The sequence below is a fragment of the Triturus cristatus genome, chromosome 10, assembly GCF_964204655.1.
Source record: "Triturus cristatus chromosome 10, aTriCri1.1, whole genome shotgun sequence".
Classification (NCBI taxonomy): Eukaryota; Metazoa; Chordata; class Amphibia; order Caudata; family Salamandridae; genus Triturus; species Triturus cristatus.
The window spans coordinates 647,162,688-647,177,195 of NC_140593.1; the positions used below are offsets into that span (position 1 = coordinate 647,162,688).

The 14,508-nt window shown below is 45.0% G+C and overlaps 1 protein-coding gene across 2 annotated transcripts in view; it reads right to left on the reverse strand.

Annotated features, from left to right (window-relative positions):
- LOC146789845 (syntaxin-binding protein 4-like) overlaps positions 1–14,508 on the reverse strand; it is a 1,170,683-nt gene that overhangs the window by 329,989 nt on the left and 826,186 nt on the right. For both annotated transcript variants that reach the window (XM_085632209.1, XM_085632208.1), the window contains exon 16: positions 14,432–14,497. In XM_085632209.1, coding sequence (XP_085488335.1) covers positions 14,432–14,497 — 66 coding nt within the window. The remainder of the gene's footprint in view (positions 1–14,431; positions 14,498–14,508) is intronic.

The window sequence follows — 14,508 nt, forward strand, 5'->3', positions numbered from 1 at the left end:
TAAAGTGTGAAAGTGCTTTCAGCATTCTTGCAATGTGTTATTATTAAACATGTGATTTTATTCTGTAAATGTACAAATAATGTCTGATGAGGGAGATTAATCCGAAACATTCAGTGATCATTTAGCGACTATTTAGTTTAGAAATTGTTTAGGAATGCCATAAATATTATGGTTGTTTCGCTCAATATTTCTATTGCTTTATCTATTTTAATTACTTGCTTTTAGGGTTCTTTGTGTATGTTTTAGGTACTTAAACAAATATAAGACAGGTTCAATTGTTAGCTGTATATAGTCTCCATTTGAGTTACCCTGTCCAGCATGTTTACCTTTGACTGCATCTTAAAAAGGCCCCAAACCCATCTTAGGTAATGGCGGTCGCCATCATCGGTGATGGCAGTCGTCATCTTAGGTAAGAGGAGTCACCATTTTTCCTCAAATTATGAAGAATCATCAACATGGATGTCGCCATTGCCTTTCTTTCCAAAAACTGTGAAAGTGTCAAGTCATTCAGATATAAAAAACAACAAAACTCGCAGTACTACATAACTCTGGGACTGGTGCCTTTTTCAAAGTCAAATAACAATCATAACCCAAACAATGTACTCTGTATTGATGTAGTTTTACCTTATTAGTAGATGCACTGATGTATATAATTATGTCAAAACAGTCCAAAGGCAATATTGCAAATTCCATCTCAGATAAGACACAATATATAAGGACTACCAGTTGACTACTTAGTTAGATGAAAAACTTCACCCAGGACACAGACCCAGATTGTAGATCTAGATGACCGAGAGAAGCCTCCAGTAAGACTCTCTGAGGATCTGAGAAGCAGTCCATTCTGCCCAGTGTTTAATTTGTAAAACATAAGTGCCAGGACCCTCGTCAGGAGGCAACTGCAGCTTGCACCACACATTGCCAATGGCAGTACCAACACAATTACTAATTATCACACTCCTACAAGTATGACGATTCAGTCTATTCCAGGCCCCCAAACTATAAAAATGGCTTGGGAGGCAGTCAATAGTCATTTTTAATGTATACTGAATTAATAAACAACTGTTGTTGGGCTCATCTTTAAATTAGATAGACAGTGCCACCATGTGGCAGACACTAACAAGCCCCAGTGTTGACAATTAAGAGCCAGTGCCAAGCATCAGAAACCACCGGCTCAAATTAAGAATTGATTCTGCCTTCACAAACTGGTGCCAGGATTGTGTTCTCATGTAGACATAATCTCCCAGCTCTTGGACTTGGACTCGAAATATCTGACAAGCTATTCCAAAAAGACAACAAACCCTGTTTTCCAGGGACATGCACCACCTCTGAAACTTAGCCTTATTATTTATTCATCTGCTAGAACTAGCATAGCACTTAGAGATAACACAATGAGGGTGTAGGGTAATAAATTGTGTTGTGGAGTGTGGAGTCTCCACACTCGGGCAGAATACCTGGGCGGCACAGTCTCTGCAGTGAGCCATGTGGAGATTCCACCCTGAGTGCAGAGATTGTGCGACGAGTGCAGAGACTCCGCAATTGTAAATTTACTACATGTAAGTACCTTTGTGAATCGGGCCCTCAGTCTATGCAACAAGATTATCACCTGCATATGTTGACAGCTCAAACACATTTAAAAATATGTCAGTTTGCACCAGTAAAAGCACAAAGATAAGGAAACATCTCTCCAACGACACAGAAATAACACTGGCTGACAATTTTTAGCTAAAAATGAAGACATGTCTGGCTTTCTACGCAGCAGGTTTCTCTTCTTTTGGTATATAACTATATACATACCATTTCTTCTGGCATTCTTGGATTTTCTGTAGAAATACTCAAGGATGCACCCTGTGTCAGTGGGAGCTCTTAGTCTTAGTGGCTTCTACTAAACTTTGAAACTTGCTTTCTCCCACATTTTTATCAAGAGGAAACTTGTGCACTATACCTCTTCAACACGTGGGATTCTCTAAATAGCTTTTTAGGACTCTAGTTTGCTCTTAAGATAGCACCAAGAACCATATTGTGATGAAATAGTTTTGCTTACATACAATACCCATTCAAAGAATTACAGCAGTGGTGGGGATTTGTAACTAAAATAGGAGGCTAAGGTAGCAAAGTGCGCCTGGCTTACTGGGCAACAAGATGGCCGCTTAACTGAGGTGCTCCGTCATGTGGGACAACCAAACAGGCTAATCCACCCTAATCTGATGCTACTAGTTAGACACTCACCTGCTAATGTGACAGTGGCTGGGGGATCTAATGATTCCATTTACTGCTGCGGATGGGCTCCAGAGCACGTAGATCTTTCTGGACAGAGATACAACTGTAGGGCAAATGGTGCTGGGCTCTCTAGGCTACCTGTATTAGATGGTGCAGCACCAGACACACAATTGATGGACAGAATGCAGAACAAATCAAAACATTCACCTCCAGTCAAGAGATCTGGGTTAAATCCATCCTTCTTTTGCTCACCATGCCACCCCAGTTCAGACCTGGCCATATGCAAATTGTTAGAAATGGGATTTCTAGTTGGCTAGGGCATGCACCTAAACCAGGCAGAAACCATCACTCTAGTCAGGGCACTGAAAATAATCCCTGCTCACCCCCTTGGTAGCTTGGCGGAGCAGTCAGGCTTATCCCAGAGGCAATGTGTAAAGCGTTCATGCAACACACACTCAGAGCAGCGACACACTAGGCACACCACAAAAGAAACTCCACACGGTTATATCAAAATAGCCTTTGTATTTCTCATAAAACACAATAGAACGTAATCACTTATATACACTGTGCCACCTGGCACCTGGTATGACTTTACAGGGATTATATATCCTACAGGGCCAATCGGGCCACTGTCATAACCGTCCATCATAACTCAAAAGTCAAGGCAACCAGTAACTACTGGTCAGGGTACACTTAGCCTAAACACCTTAGCCATGAACCTCACAGCATTCACTAAGACAGCATATATGCAAAACATAATCAACAGTAGTGCAGCGTATCAGACCCAAAACCCATCACGCCCCTCTTAGGCATGAACATAACTGCACAGTATGTCACATATTATAGCCACAGCAGCAAGCACCATCTCAGTATGGCATAAACATAATTGCTGCACTTAACACTGGCAGAGTGCACACATTATGGAGATCACTAAACATAGTCATCAGTACACCATAGTATTTATAAGGTATACACAGTACGTAAACACCTTATCCACAGCCTAGTTGCATCAGGGCACAACACATGTGCATAAGGCCATTCCCAGGGCTCACAGGCACCTGAATTATCCAGCCTGGGTGTAGGCCACCAAAGTATTTACACCCCTACCAGCAACTCTGTAGCCACAGTGCTTCAGCACTTACCGTGTGGGTCAAATGGTTATGGCAGGAACGGGACCTCCGTCGAGGGTTGCCAGCCCGACCTGCTAATCTCGTGGGCTGGTCAAATGCCCCCTTAGGTAAGGAAGTAGTACCCGCGTGTGATCGCACAGTGCAGCGGGACACTAAAACAAACCATGCTGTAGACCTCTCCCGGTCCCTAGCGTTCAATCTATGCCGGGCCCTCTTGGAATGCAGCTGCCCGTAATCACACAGCGGGGCAACTGCTTCAGGGTAACCCAGCTGTAACTGAGGCGGAGGCCTCTGCCGGGTTCCACCCACTTGCTGGTTCTTCAGCAACTTACCCATGGCCCGAGGGAATCGGAATCCTTGGATCCCCCTGTCTGCAGAGGCCGAGCAGCCCAGTCTCAGCGACTTCCTCCCTCGCCCTGGTACCGGGCGTGACCTCAGCTCCGTGATGCAAAGTCTTCGCCGGTGTCTCCCCTCCGCCCAGTCTTCTCCAGCGGTGAGCTCTGTCTCCTTCTCGGAATGCAGCCACCCCTCTGGACACACTTGGCAATAACGCAGGGCTCTCCTCTTCTCACGGGAGCCCTGCCCACAACCAGGCGTCCTTCGCCTGACTGTCTGGACTGCTCTGTGTCTTGCTCGTGGGCCCTGCCCACAATCAGGCCCAAAATGCTGCCTGATTTACTTCTCTCCACTCTTGAGCTCACTCCCGGGAACGCGGTCCCGTTTGGCTAAGCCCACCACGGGCTCATCCAGCACGCGGGGCTCTCTCCACCTCACGGGAACCCTGACCACAACCAGGCAGCCCCTGTCTAACTTCTGGACCGTGACGCTTGTTCAGGAGCAAAGTTGGAGTCCCCTTCTCTGGCTTAAGAAAGGCACTTTAGTAAAGCGTCGATCAAGCGCTTTTGGGTATGTGGCACCGCACTGAGGGGCACAACCGGGACAGAGTGCTCCTCATGATCCAGGCTTCCAGGCCAAACAAGGCAGAGCAGGGGGCCAGGCAGGCCAACTCACAGGGCCCTTCGGCAGAGGGGGGAGTCCTTTGTGGCGGTTCCTCCTGCTGCCCTGCAGTCTTCAGCTCCAAGTAAGCACAACAGCACCCTTTACATGGGGTCACGGCCCCAATATTTATACCACTTTGTCTTTGTTCTGTCCTGGCACAGGGCACTGGACCTAGTCCAAACCAGTTCTGGGGGGCACTTAACAAGTGCACAACAATCCCCATTGTTAGTGTTGTCTCTGGCCCCAGACACACCACAGGGGGGTTGAGCCAGCATTGTGTAAGGCAAGCACAGTCCTATTCAGGTCCATGTGCTACTCCTCCCACTACTCCAAATGCAGATAAGCCTATTCAGCCGAGCGCTGACTCACCCAGCCCCTCTGGTGCCAATGCACCTTCCCAGCCCCTGTCATCCAGTGCCAGACATGAAATACACAACAGGCAGGCACAAAGAAACATAGAACAGAAATGCCCACTTCTAAAAGTGGCATTTCTAAAATAGCGATGATAAATCTGCGAACACCATTATGCAGCATTTATTGCCACTATTCCAAACATACCAAACTTGATCACGCCACTCCTCTCATGTCAGGAATTACCACTGACACACATATCAGGGAAGCCTGACAGATCAGAGGGATCACAGACAGCCTCACAGCAGTGAGAGACTGAATAGGCTGTTTGTCGCTACCAGGAAAGGCCACACAGTTAAGGCACATGTCCTACCTTTTACCTACAGTGCACCCTGCCCATAGGGCTAGCTAGGGCCTACCTTAGGGGTGACTGATATCTAGTAAAAGGGAAGTCACAGGCCTGGCAACCACTTTATGTGCCACGTCACAGCGGCAGTAAACTGCATGTGCAGGCCCTGCAATGGCAGAGGCCTCAGACAGGTTTGAAAGGCATCTTTGGTGGGTGGAGCAAGCAGCGCTGCAAGCCTACCAGTAGCATTTAATTTACTGGCCCTAGATATATGAGATACCGCTTTACAAGGGACTGTTAGATACATTAAATACGCCAAACAGGTGTAGACCAATCTTACCAAGTTTACCATAGAGAGCACATGCACTTTAACACTGGACAGCAGTGATAAAGTGCCCTGAATCCTAAAACCACCAACACCAGGTCTGAAAAAAATACCAGGAGGAAGGCAAAAAGTTCTGGGAATGACCCTGCAAAAAGGGCCCAGTCCTACACAAATCATTCTTGACCATGTGCCTCATGGGAACAGTCCGTCCCGAACTGCCAAGCCAGGTACTCCCTGGACCAGAAACAAGCATCCTCAGACCAGTTTCCTGGTCTCACCCCTCATCAGCCAGGATAGCTTGAATCCAGTGGCGCAGTCAGCCCGGGACCCACCTCTGGGCATACCCAGGGCACTTAGGGCGAGTAAGCAAACAACACATAATTGATGGACGGAATGCAGAACAAATCAAAACATACACCCCAAGTCAAGAGATCTGGGTTAAATCCCTCATTCTTTTGCTCACCATGCCACCCCAGTTCAGACCTGGCCGTATGCAAATCAGTCTTGACCGTGTGCCTCATGGGAACAGTGCAGCCCGAACTGCCAAGCCAGGTCCTCCCTGGACGGGCATCAAGCCTCCTAGGACCGGTTTCTGGGTTTCACCCCTCATCAGCCAGGATAGCTTGAATCTAGTGGCCCAATGATCCCGGGACCCACGTCTGGGAAAACCCTGCACACTTAGGGTGAGAAAGCAAAAGACACACAATTGATGGACGGAATACAGTACAAATCAAAAACTTCACCCCTAGTCAAGAGATCTGGGTTAAATCCATCATTCTTTTGCTCACCATGCCACCCCAGTTCAGACCTGTCCATTTGCAAATCAGTCTTGGCCCTGTGCCTTATGGGAACAGTCCAGCCCGAACTGCCAAGCCAGGTCCTCCCTGCACCGGAAACAAGCATCCTAGGACTGGTTTCGTGGTTTAAGCCCTCATCAGCTAGGATAGCTTGAATCCAGTGGCACAGTGAGCCCGTGACCCACATCAGGGCATACCTGGTGCACTTAGGGCGAGAAAGCAAAAGACACACCTCCTGCCAGCAAGGTGCTAGACCTAAGCTTCTGCTGCCACAAAGGTGATTCACAGCGGGATGTATGCCAGAGGGAAGCCTGCTGTTAATCAGACCTTAAAGGCCCAGCTTTCTCCCGATGAGGCATCACTCATAGTGAGTCACAGGTGACTGGGGTTGCCCTCTCTAATGAGTGTTTGTTCCATTTCTGGGCTACCTAGTGTGTGAGACCCTCCGGGCTTAACTCCCCTCTTATGACTACACACAGAGTGAATGTACTTTAAGCTGCATTTTAGACAGAGGGGCTGTCTTTGACATGCTCCTATTGTCTCTACCAGTTATTACCTATCACATGATAATTTACAAGTTAGACTGGAGTTGCCTCCAGCATTGCCTGTATTGCGAGACTTGATCCATGCCGGCTTCAAGCTAGAACCCAAAGGTCTCCCATCTGGATATGCCTACAAAAACTTTCCTGAATTTAATGATCTTTAGCATGAGCTTTGGTGGCTGTGGTTCTTTCTTGCCCCCGTTTCTTTCAACTCAAACTGAATGTATTGCTACCATATGGGTAAGGCTGATCAGCAGCAGAGTAAACTTGCATTTGAAAAGCACAGAAGCACAAGAGACCTTTCAGATCACCCAACTGTGGACAGTGCCCTGCCCAAGATGACTGAGGCTCAAACTGAATACCTGGTTCTTGATTTGAAGGCAGGTCTCAGCAACTGATGGGAAGCTTGAGACCATGTCGATGCACCTTGATAAACTTACAGAGTGCTTGCCTTAAACAGACACTGTGCAAGCAGGATTGAAGCTTTGGAAGTGTTCTACTGTCGCCACAATCTTAGGATCTAGGTTATACAGAAGCCACACACGTGACTAAAGTGGAGATTTTTGTGGAAACTATGCTGCTGGAGACTTTGGGCCGACATTTACTAGTATTTTTATTGTTGAGCATGCCCATCGATCCTTGGATCCTAGTGCACCCATTTCTAGTGTGCCTTCATGCTCGATCATTGCATGTCTACTACAGTGACAGAGATGCAATATTTAGACATGTCAGGTAATATGGTCCACTGTGCTATCAGGGTTCAGATATTGCTATATTTCCTAACTTCACAATTGCAGTGCAAGAAGCTAGAAAGAAGTTCACTGACTGAAAATGGCTGCGCAATAAAGCAGATAAATACTCTGTTATCCCAGGTAAATTTTGAGTTGAATGTGGGTACAAAGTGAAACATTTCACCAATTCCATAGCAGCACTGACATTTGTGAAGCAGTGCAGAAGAACAGAGACAGCAGTATCCCCACAGAGTTCCATGTCTGGATCCATTGCTTTGGGTCATGCTCAGGGTGCTCTAAGTGATGCTGAATAGTCTTGACATGTGCACTCCTCCAAAGTTTTTCCTGATACTCTAAGGTATGAAATAGAACTTGTTGACATACACAACATCTGGCAGGCCAAATACAGGGAAGAAACCCCATATTTTTATTACTCCAATGTACATGACTCATATTTTAGAATAATTATTTGATGGTGCTCCTCTTGGGTGCTGTAGTGGGCGACTGAGCAAAAATACCTCCTCTTGACCCCGTCAAATCATTCTCAATTGCTTCTATGTTGTAGTTTGATACTACCTTTATGGCCGAGCTGTCCAATGCAATATATGATTACTTTAAGCCATCTGATTGGGAAAGAATCCAACTTGGAGCCTGTAAGAAAACTACGGTGGGCCTTGGACCATCAGGACATATTTGAAGAGAAGGTGGAAAATTTCTTAGACAAGATGAACCAAGAGTCTAGTGACCAACTGACCGCATCATCGTGGGAAATGGCAGTGGTGGACCTTAGAGAAAACTTAGCCATAAAGATAATTAAAAGGTCATATAACTCCACTGCAAACACTCTCCACTTTAGTGAGCACAAGCAAACTATAATGAACATCAAACACAAATTAAACACCTTATTGCGTAGGGACCCCTACAACCATACAGAATACAAATTCCTACAAGAGAAGATATTGATCACTTACAAGGAATACAGGAAGGCAAGGTTCAACTCCCAGAGGATGAAAGAAGAACATCGCTGTACAATCGCCCACGAAATTAATAAAATCAAAGGATCACAGGAGATTCTGGAGCTGGGTAAATAAGGGTGTCAAACCTGACCAATGACCTACCGCTACAAACATCTCTTCTGCTGAATGGAGGCCCACATTGTCGTACTCTACGTAGAGCCCAATAGAAACAACCGCCCTAGCCATCACAGCTCTAGCCACATTAACTCCTACATCGGACTGGAGCCTACCATCAAGATCACACAACCCAAGTCGGACTCATTTTTAAAAAAATGCACCCCAGAGGGGCGCTGGGCCCAAATGGCATACCAACAAAAGTGTACAAAGCATCTATTCACAAGTGGGCCGCTCTCTTGGCCACCCTATTTGAGGCAAGCAGAATGGGCGTGACTATTCCTGACTCCGGCGAGGCTCTCTCCTCGTCCCTATCTATAAAAAAGGCTCACGATCCAGTCCCAATACCAGATGATTGCCCTTCTCAATGTTGAAGGGAAGGCCTATGCAAGTACTCTACTTCAAGAACTGACTACCTGGGTTGAAGACTGTATATTATTATCCCTTTACTCAAACCGGCTTCCAAAAGGGCTGCTATATTGAAGACAATTTGATCTGTCTAGTCCACATGATTGCGGGCACGCTTGCTACAAAAGGAAAATGCGTATATTTGGGGTTCATCGATTTCTGTAGAGTTTTTGACAGCGTTGTTCGTCCCAGACTCTGGGAAAAATTAATGAAATGGGGCATCCCGCAATTCCGACTGAACGCTCTCATCGCCCTGTACACTGACACCTGGGTAATAATAAGAGTATCCTCTGGATGGTCAACAACCAATAAAATCATGACCAACAGAGGCCTAAAGCAGGGATGCATACTGGACCCTCTACTCTTTAATTTGTACCTAGCAGACCTGCCCGAGTGGCTGGCTCTCCCTCAAACATTTCAGCCTAGAATCACATCTATTAAAATTAAATCAATACAATATGCAGACGATACGATTCTCCTCGATCAAACCCAGGTGGGCCTCCAAAGACTCTGATTCCTTGGCATTGTACTGTAAAACAAACGTTTTAGAGATCAACATCACCAAAACCAAGGTGATGATAGTCTCGAGACAACAAGCAAGAATGCGCTTGTGGTATATTGAAGGGAAATCAATAGAGGTAGTGGCAGCATATAAATACCTGGGAGTCTGGATAGATCACAGAGGAAGTCCGGCTCTGCACATTGCTGCAATACAAGGAGTGGCTCGCTACCTGGAGGAGGGCTTCTCAAGAACCAAGAAATCCCTCCATTCTCCAGATCTCTTGCCGAGAATCAGTGTGATAGGTGCCAAACTTTTACCGAACTTAGCCTTTGGTGCCATATCCTTCAAAGATAAAATGTTCACCTGGTTAGACAGAGCGCAATCAGCCTGTTTTCGCAGAGTATTACACCTACCCAACTCGACCTCTCACGCCCAAATCCGTATGGAGTTTAGCTTGTCATCCCAACACTGGATTATGAAAGCAAGATTTATTGCCTACAGCTTAAAAACTAAAAAGGCCCGTGACCTTACACTAAAGAGTTGCATCAGGTTCCTGCTAAACAATCCTAGAACCTCATGAAGTCAATTTTTAACATACTGCTTGGACGCACTAGAAGACCAAGATATATGGGCTAGTTTGCTGCCCATAGGGGTGGTCGCAAAAGTACTGACCAAACAAGCGAAGATCTTGTCAGCGGAACATGATGCACTTGCCATGAAAAATCTCTCCCATGGTAGCTGGGCATCAAAACTCTATGATCATAAAACTCTACCACACTATCTGTCATCCCTCGTGAAGCCATCAGTGAAACACCACCTAATTACGTTTTGGCCTAATCCCCCTGATGGCGTACAAGTATGGCCAGAGGTACAAGACAGGTAAGCCCTCTCAGTACCATTTTTGCGGCAACGAGGAAGAAAATTTCATTCACGTCTTGTGCATTTGCAGGATCTTACTCCCCTTGCGAACCTTTTGATTGCGTCCAATTTGGCAGATCCTCAATGTGCGGACATGTCAAGAGGCCCTAGAGGAGGGTATGAAGGTTGACTCAGCCAGATGGCTGTCTGTTTTGTAAAATACATGTCTGAGATTAAATCTATTTTTTCGGTAGACCACTCCCATGAATTTCAGCCATGCGAGTCATGAAGTCTCTTTTAATATTAACTCCTTTTTTAATAGAGAATGGAAAGTGCTTTTAAGCTTTTTTTGTATGAATTGCAATGATTTTAATTAATTGTGCAAATAAAAATTGATCTATCTTTAAGCCAAACACTGAGGTGGTAGACTCAATTGCATTGCTGTGAGAGGCCTTTAAGCCAGTGATCCAGGGTGTTTGTACATCTCTAAACAGACAGACATTCAAAGGTGTTCCATGCAGAGCTGGAAATGTCAGAAGGTGAAATTAAAGATCTGGAGTAAAAGTGATGGTTAAAATGATGTAAGAGGAATGAAAGACAAATACACAAAGCCCTGTTAACATTTAGGGCTGCAGACAACTGAAAGGGGGTCATACATTATAGGCGGCGAGGCTCAGGGCCGACACTACCGTGAAGGGGAACGCCCACATAAGACTCTGGCATACTACTTAATGGGCCCATAAAGAGGCTATTAAAGACTTCTACCGGCAAGGGCCTTGCATCATATGGCCTTACAGTTGAGTTCAAGGCATTCCATGACATTCTTTGTTCACATTCCCAAGTTATATAATGAGACCTATGTCAACAGCTGTCCACAACCATCACTGTGTGAAGCTATTATTATTATCCTATTGAAACCGAAAAAGAACTATATGCTACTAAATCCTATCGCCCATTATCCCTTTTCGATTTAAACAGTAACATACCGGCTAAAATCACTGACAATTAATTACCATGAATAATCAAAGGCCAGGTCCTTCCATACCAAATAGGCTTTATTCCAGCTAGATCTACTGCACATAACATAAGATTATTATTTGCATTGGCGCATCAGGTTCATCCAGAGCTCCCTGTAATAGGCATCTTTATAGATGCTGAGAATGCTTTTAATTCAATTGAATGGCCTTTCCTCTACATTGTGTTGAGTAGGATGAGTTTGGGTGCTCAAATACTGCCCATGATCTCCTTGCTGTATATGTTACTAACTGCCTGGATTCTTATCAATAATACTTTATCAGTACGAGTGGCCCTCACAACGGGTACAAGAGTGGCATGTCTCCTGTTTCCCCTCCTCTTTGCCATACCTATGAAGCCATTGGGGTGTAAGCTGAGACAACAGCATTCACACAGATGGGTCGCATTTACACAAAGACATTAATAATATAGATGTATGTGGATGGCATCATGTTTTTGATAAATCACAGAAATTTTGTACATACTCTTGTATTGTCATTAACTGGAGCTATGTCCATTGACGCCATCTGCACAAGCTGTTGCCATGGTGTACCCAATCATATGGTGGGGGGAATTGATCTGATATTTGACCATTAAAATTCGCAGGGACAAAGAGATGGTCTTGGTTGATAATATGGTCCAGTGATATCTAGGTTGCGTACATAAGTGGATGAATGGATAAACTACCCTTATCCATTTCAGGCAGGGTCGCAATCATTAAAATGGTGGGGATGCTCAGGTTTCTCTGACTATTCAGGAATATACTGATTCCTCTGACACAACACTTCTTCAAAATGTTGAAGTCAGAGCTTACTAGTGTGATTTGGAAAGAGGGTCTACCAAGATCGAGATGGGGGATTGGCATTTCCTGAGCTGTACTACCCGGCCCAGGCTTTTTTTTAAAATTATTTATTGGTATCTCTCTGAGCCTTTGATACCACATATGGTTGTTCAAAAGGAGGGCACAGCCCCAGGCACAGTTCATACTTGCCTTTACATAAAATTCCCATATCTCAGGGACTCCCTTGATACAGGAGCTGCAACCAACAATGTATGACACAGACTATGTAATATCTCAGGACACCAGTTGGTGTACTTACCGAGGGCTCCACTATTGGACAAACCGTCACTACTGACCCAGTGATGAAGACAATTATCAAACACAATATAAGAGTTTGGATATTTGTTCCCCGAAAGAACATTTACAACAATTGAGCATTTTGTGATAAAGCCTTGTCAAATATACATGACTCATTGATATATTTCAGATTGTGACATGCTCTAAAGGATTATGTCCCAGACTTTCCCCAAGAACCAAGGGAATTGCCCTGCTCACTAAGCTCCTTGTCTTTAATATTCCAGGGGCTACGTCTCACTAATCTATAAACTACCACTGGGAGAACACTCAATAGTCTGTTTACCAGCCATGGAATTATGGAGGATGGACCTGGGTGATCTGTGAAATATCTATCAATGGTCATATTGCTGTGCACAGATGGAGGCAATCGCCATTCATTTTCTGCATAGACTCTATTATACCCCTGCTTGGTTGCATAGATTTGAAAACACCAGGTCAGTGAAAAGTGCTTGTAAACCGCCCCAGGTTACCTTCTTTCATCTATCATGAGAGTGCTGCTCCATAGTCACTACTGCAATGTGGTGTTGGCTGAGATAGCATGCATCACTGAATGTGACATCCCAGACATGCCAGATGAGACAACATCATTCACACAGATGGGTCACATTTACACAAAGACTTTAATAATATCAATGTATGTGGTCACCTATGCACTGCCCAGCAGCAGATTGGAATACGGCAACACACTCTATCCCGGCATCACCCGGAAACTCCTTATGAAATTGCAGAACATTCAGAATGCCTCCACCAGACTCATCTTCAATATCCTCCACCTCAACCACATCACCAGCCACCTGAGACCTCCACATGTTCCCAGTCAACAAAAGAATCACCTTCAAGCTCCTCGCACACACCTACAAAGCTCTACATGATGAGAGACCTGCATACCTCAACCATCGCCTCTCATTCCATGCACCTACAAGAGACCATTTGGACTTGGCCACAGTCCCACGTATCCCCAATACCACGGCTGGAGGAAGATCCTTCTCCTACCTCACTGCCAAGACCAGGAACACCCTGCCTCTCCACCTCACGCAATCAAGTCACTGCCTCAATTCAGGATGGACCTAAAGACCTGGCTCTTCGACTAAACCACAGTGCCTTCGGTGAATCAGCAGCCCCCCCTTAACCCCCACAGCGCCTTGAGACCCTAACAGGTGAGTAGTCAGGCTTTACAAGTCAATTGGTTGATTGATTGATGTTGCAGTGCTGGGTTAAGTTGACAAAATACTAAAGCATCTGTGGTGATTGGCGGCAATACTTTTATTATCGGCAAAAAGATGGATAGTCCTTCACTGGATGAATGGACTACTTATTACATGTGAGGGATAGCTTAGGAACTTTGTTGTTTCGAACACTTCATTAAGTCTAGACCCAAAGATATATGGATGCCATTGAGGAATCTTTTGCAATCACAGAATGATAGATCAGATACTCACTCTTATCTCCTTTGGATAACACTGATTGATAATCCTGTTTGATTAATTTTTCTCAATGTAATGTAATACACGCTATAGCTTGAGGAGTTGAAGGATTGATATACTTGGGAAAGACGGTATGCAGTGTCATGGTTATATAGGAGGAGATGTACACATTGGTGATGTAATGTGTAATGACCCAAAGAACTTTCTTACAAGGTGACTGAGTTGATGTTATGTGATATTTAACGTTTTACTGATATAGAATTCTGACAAAAAAGCTAGCAAAGGGCCTCACTTACAGTTCATTGTGAATGGAAAAGATGCACATTTCTAGAGGAAATTTTGACTTCAGACGAGAATCCACCAGCTGAATTTGCTCCACAATATAAAATTATGATTCAAGTCAAAGAAGCTTCTCTGAATTTCGCTCTTTCCTCCATAAGGACTTTACAGTACCTTCAAACTGTAATTCCAACTCACATTCTTGAAATAAAATTGTCCTTCAATGCTGCAACTCACCTGGTTCAGCTTACGCAAATCGTCTTCCATGGCCTCCTTCCTGCTCTCTGCCTCCTTCAGGAGAACCTGAAAGAAAT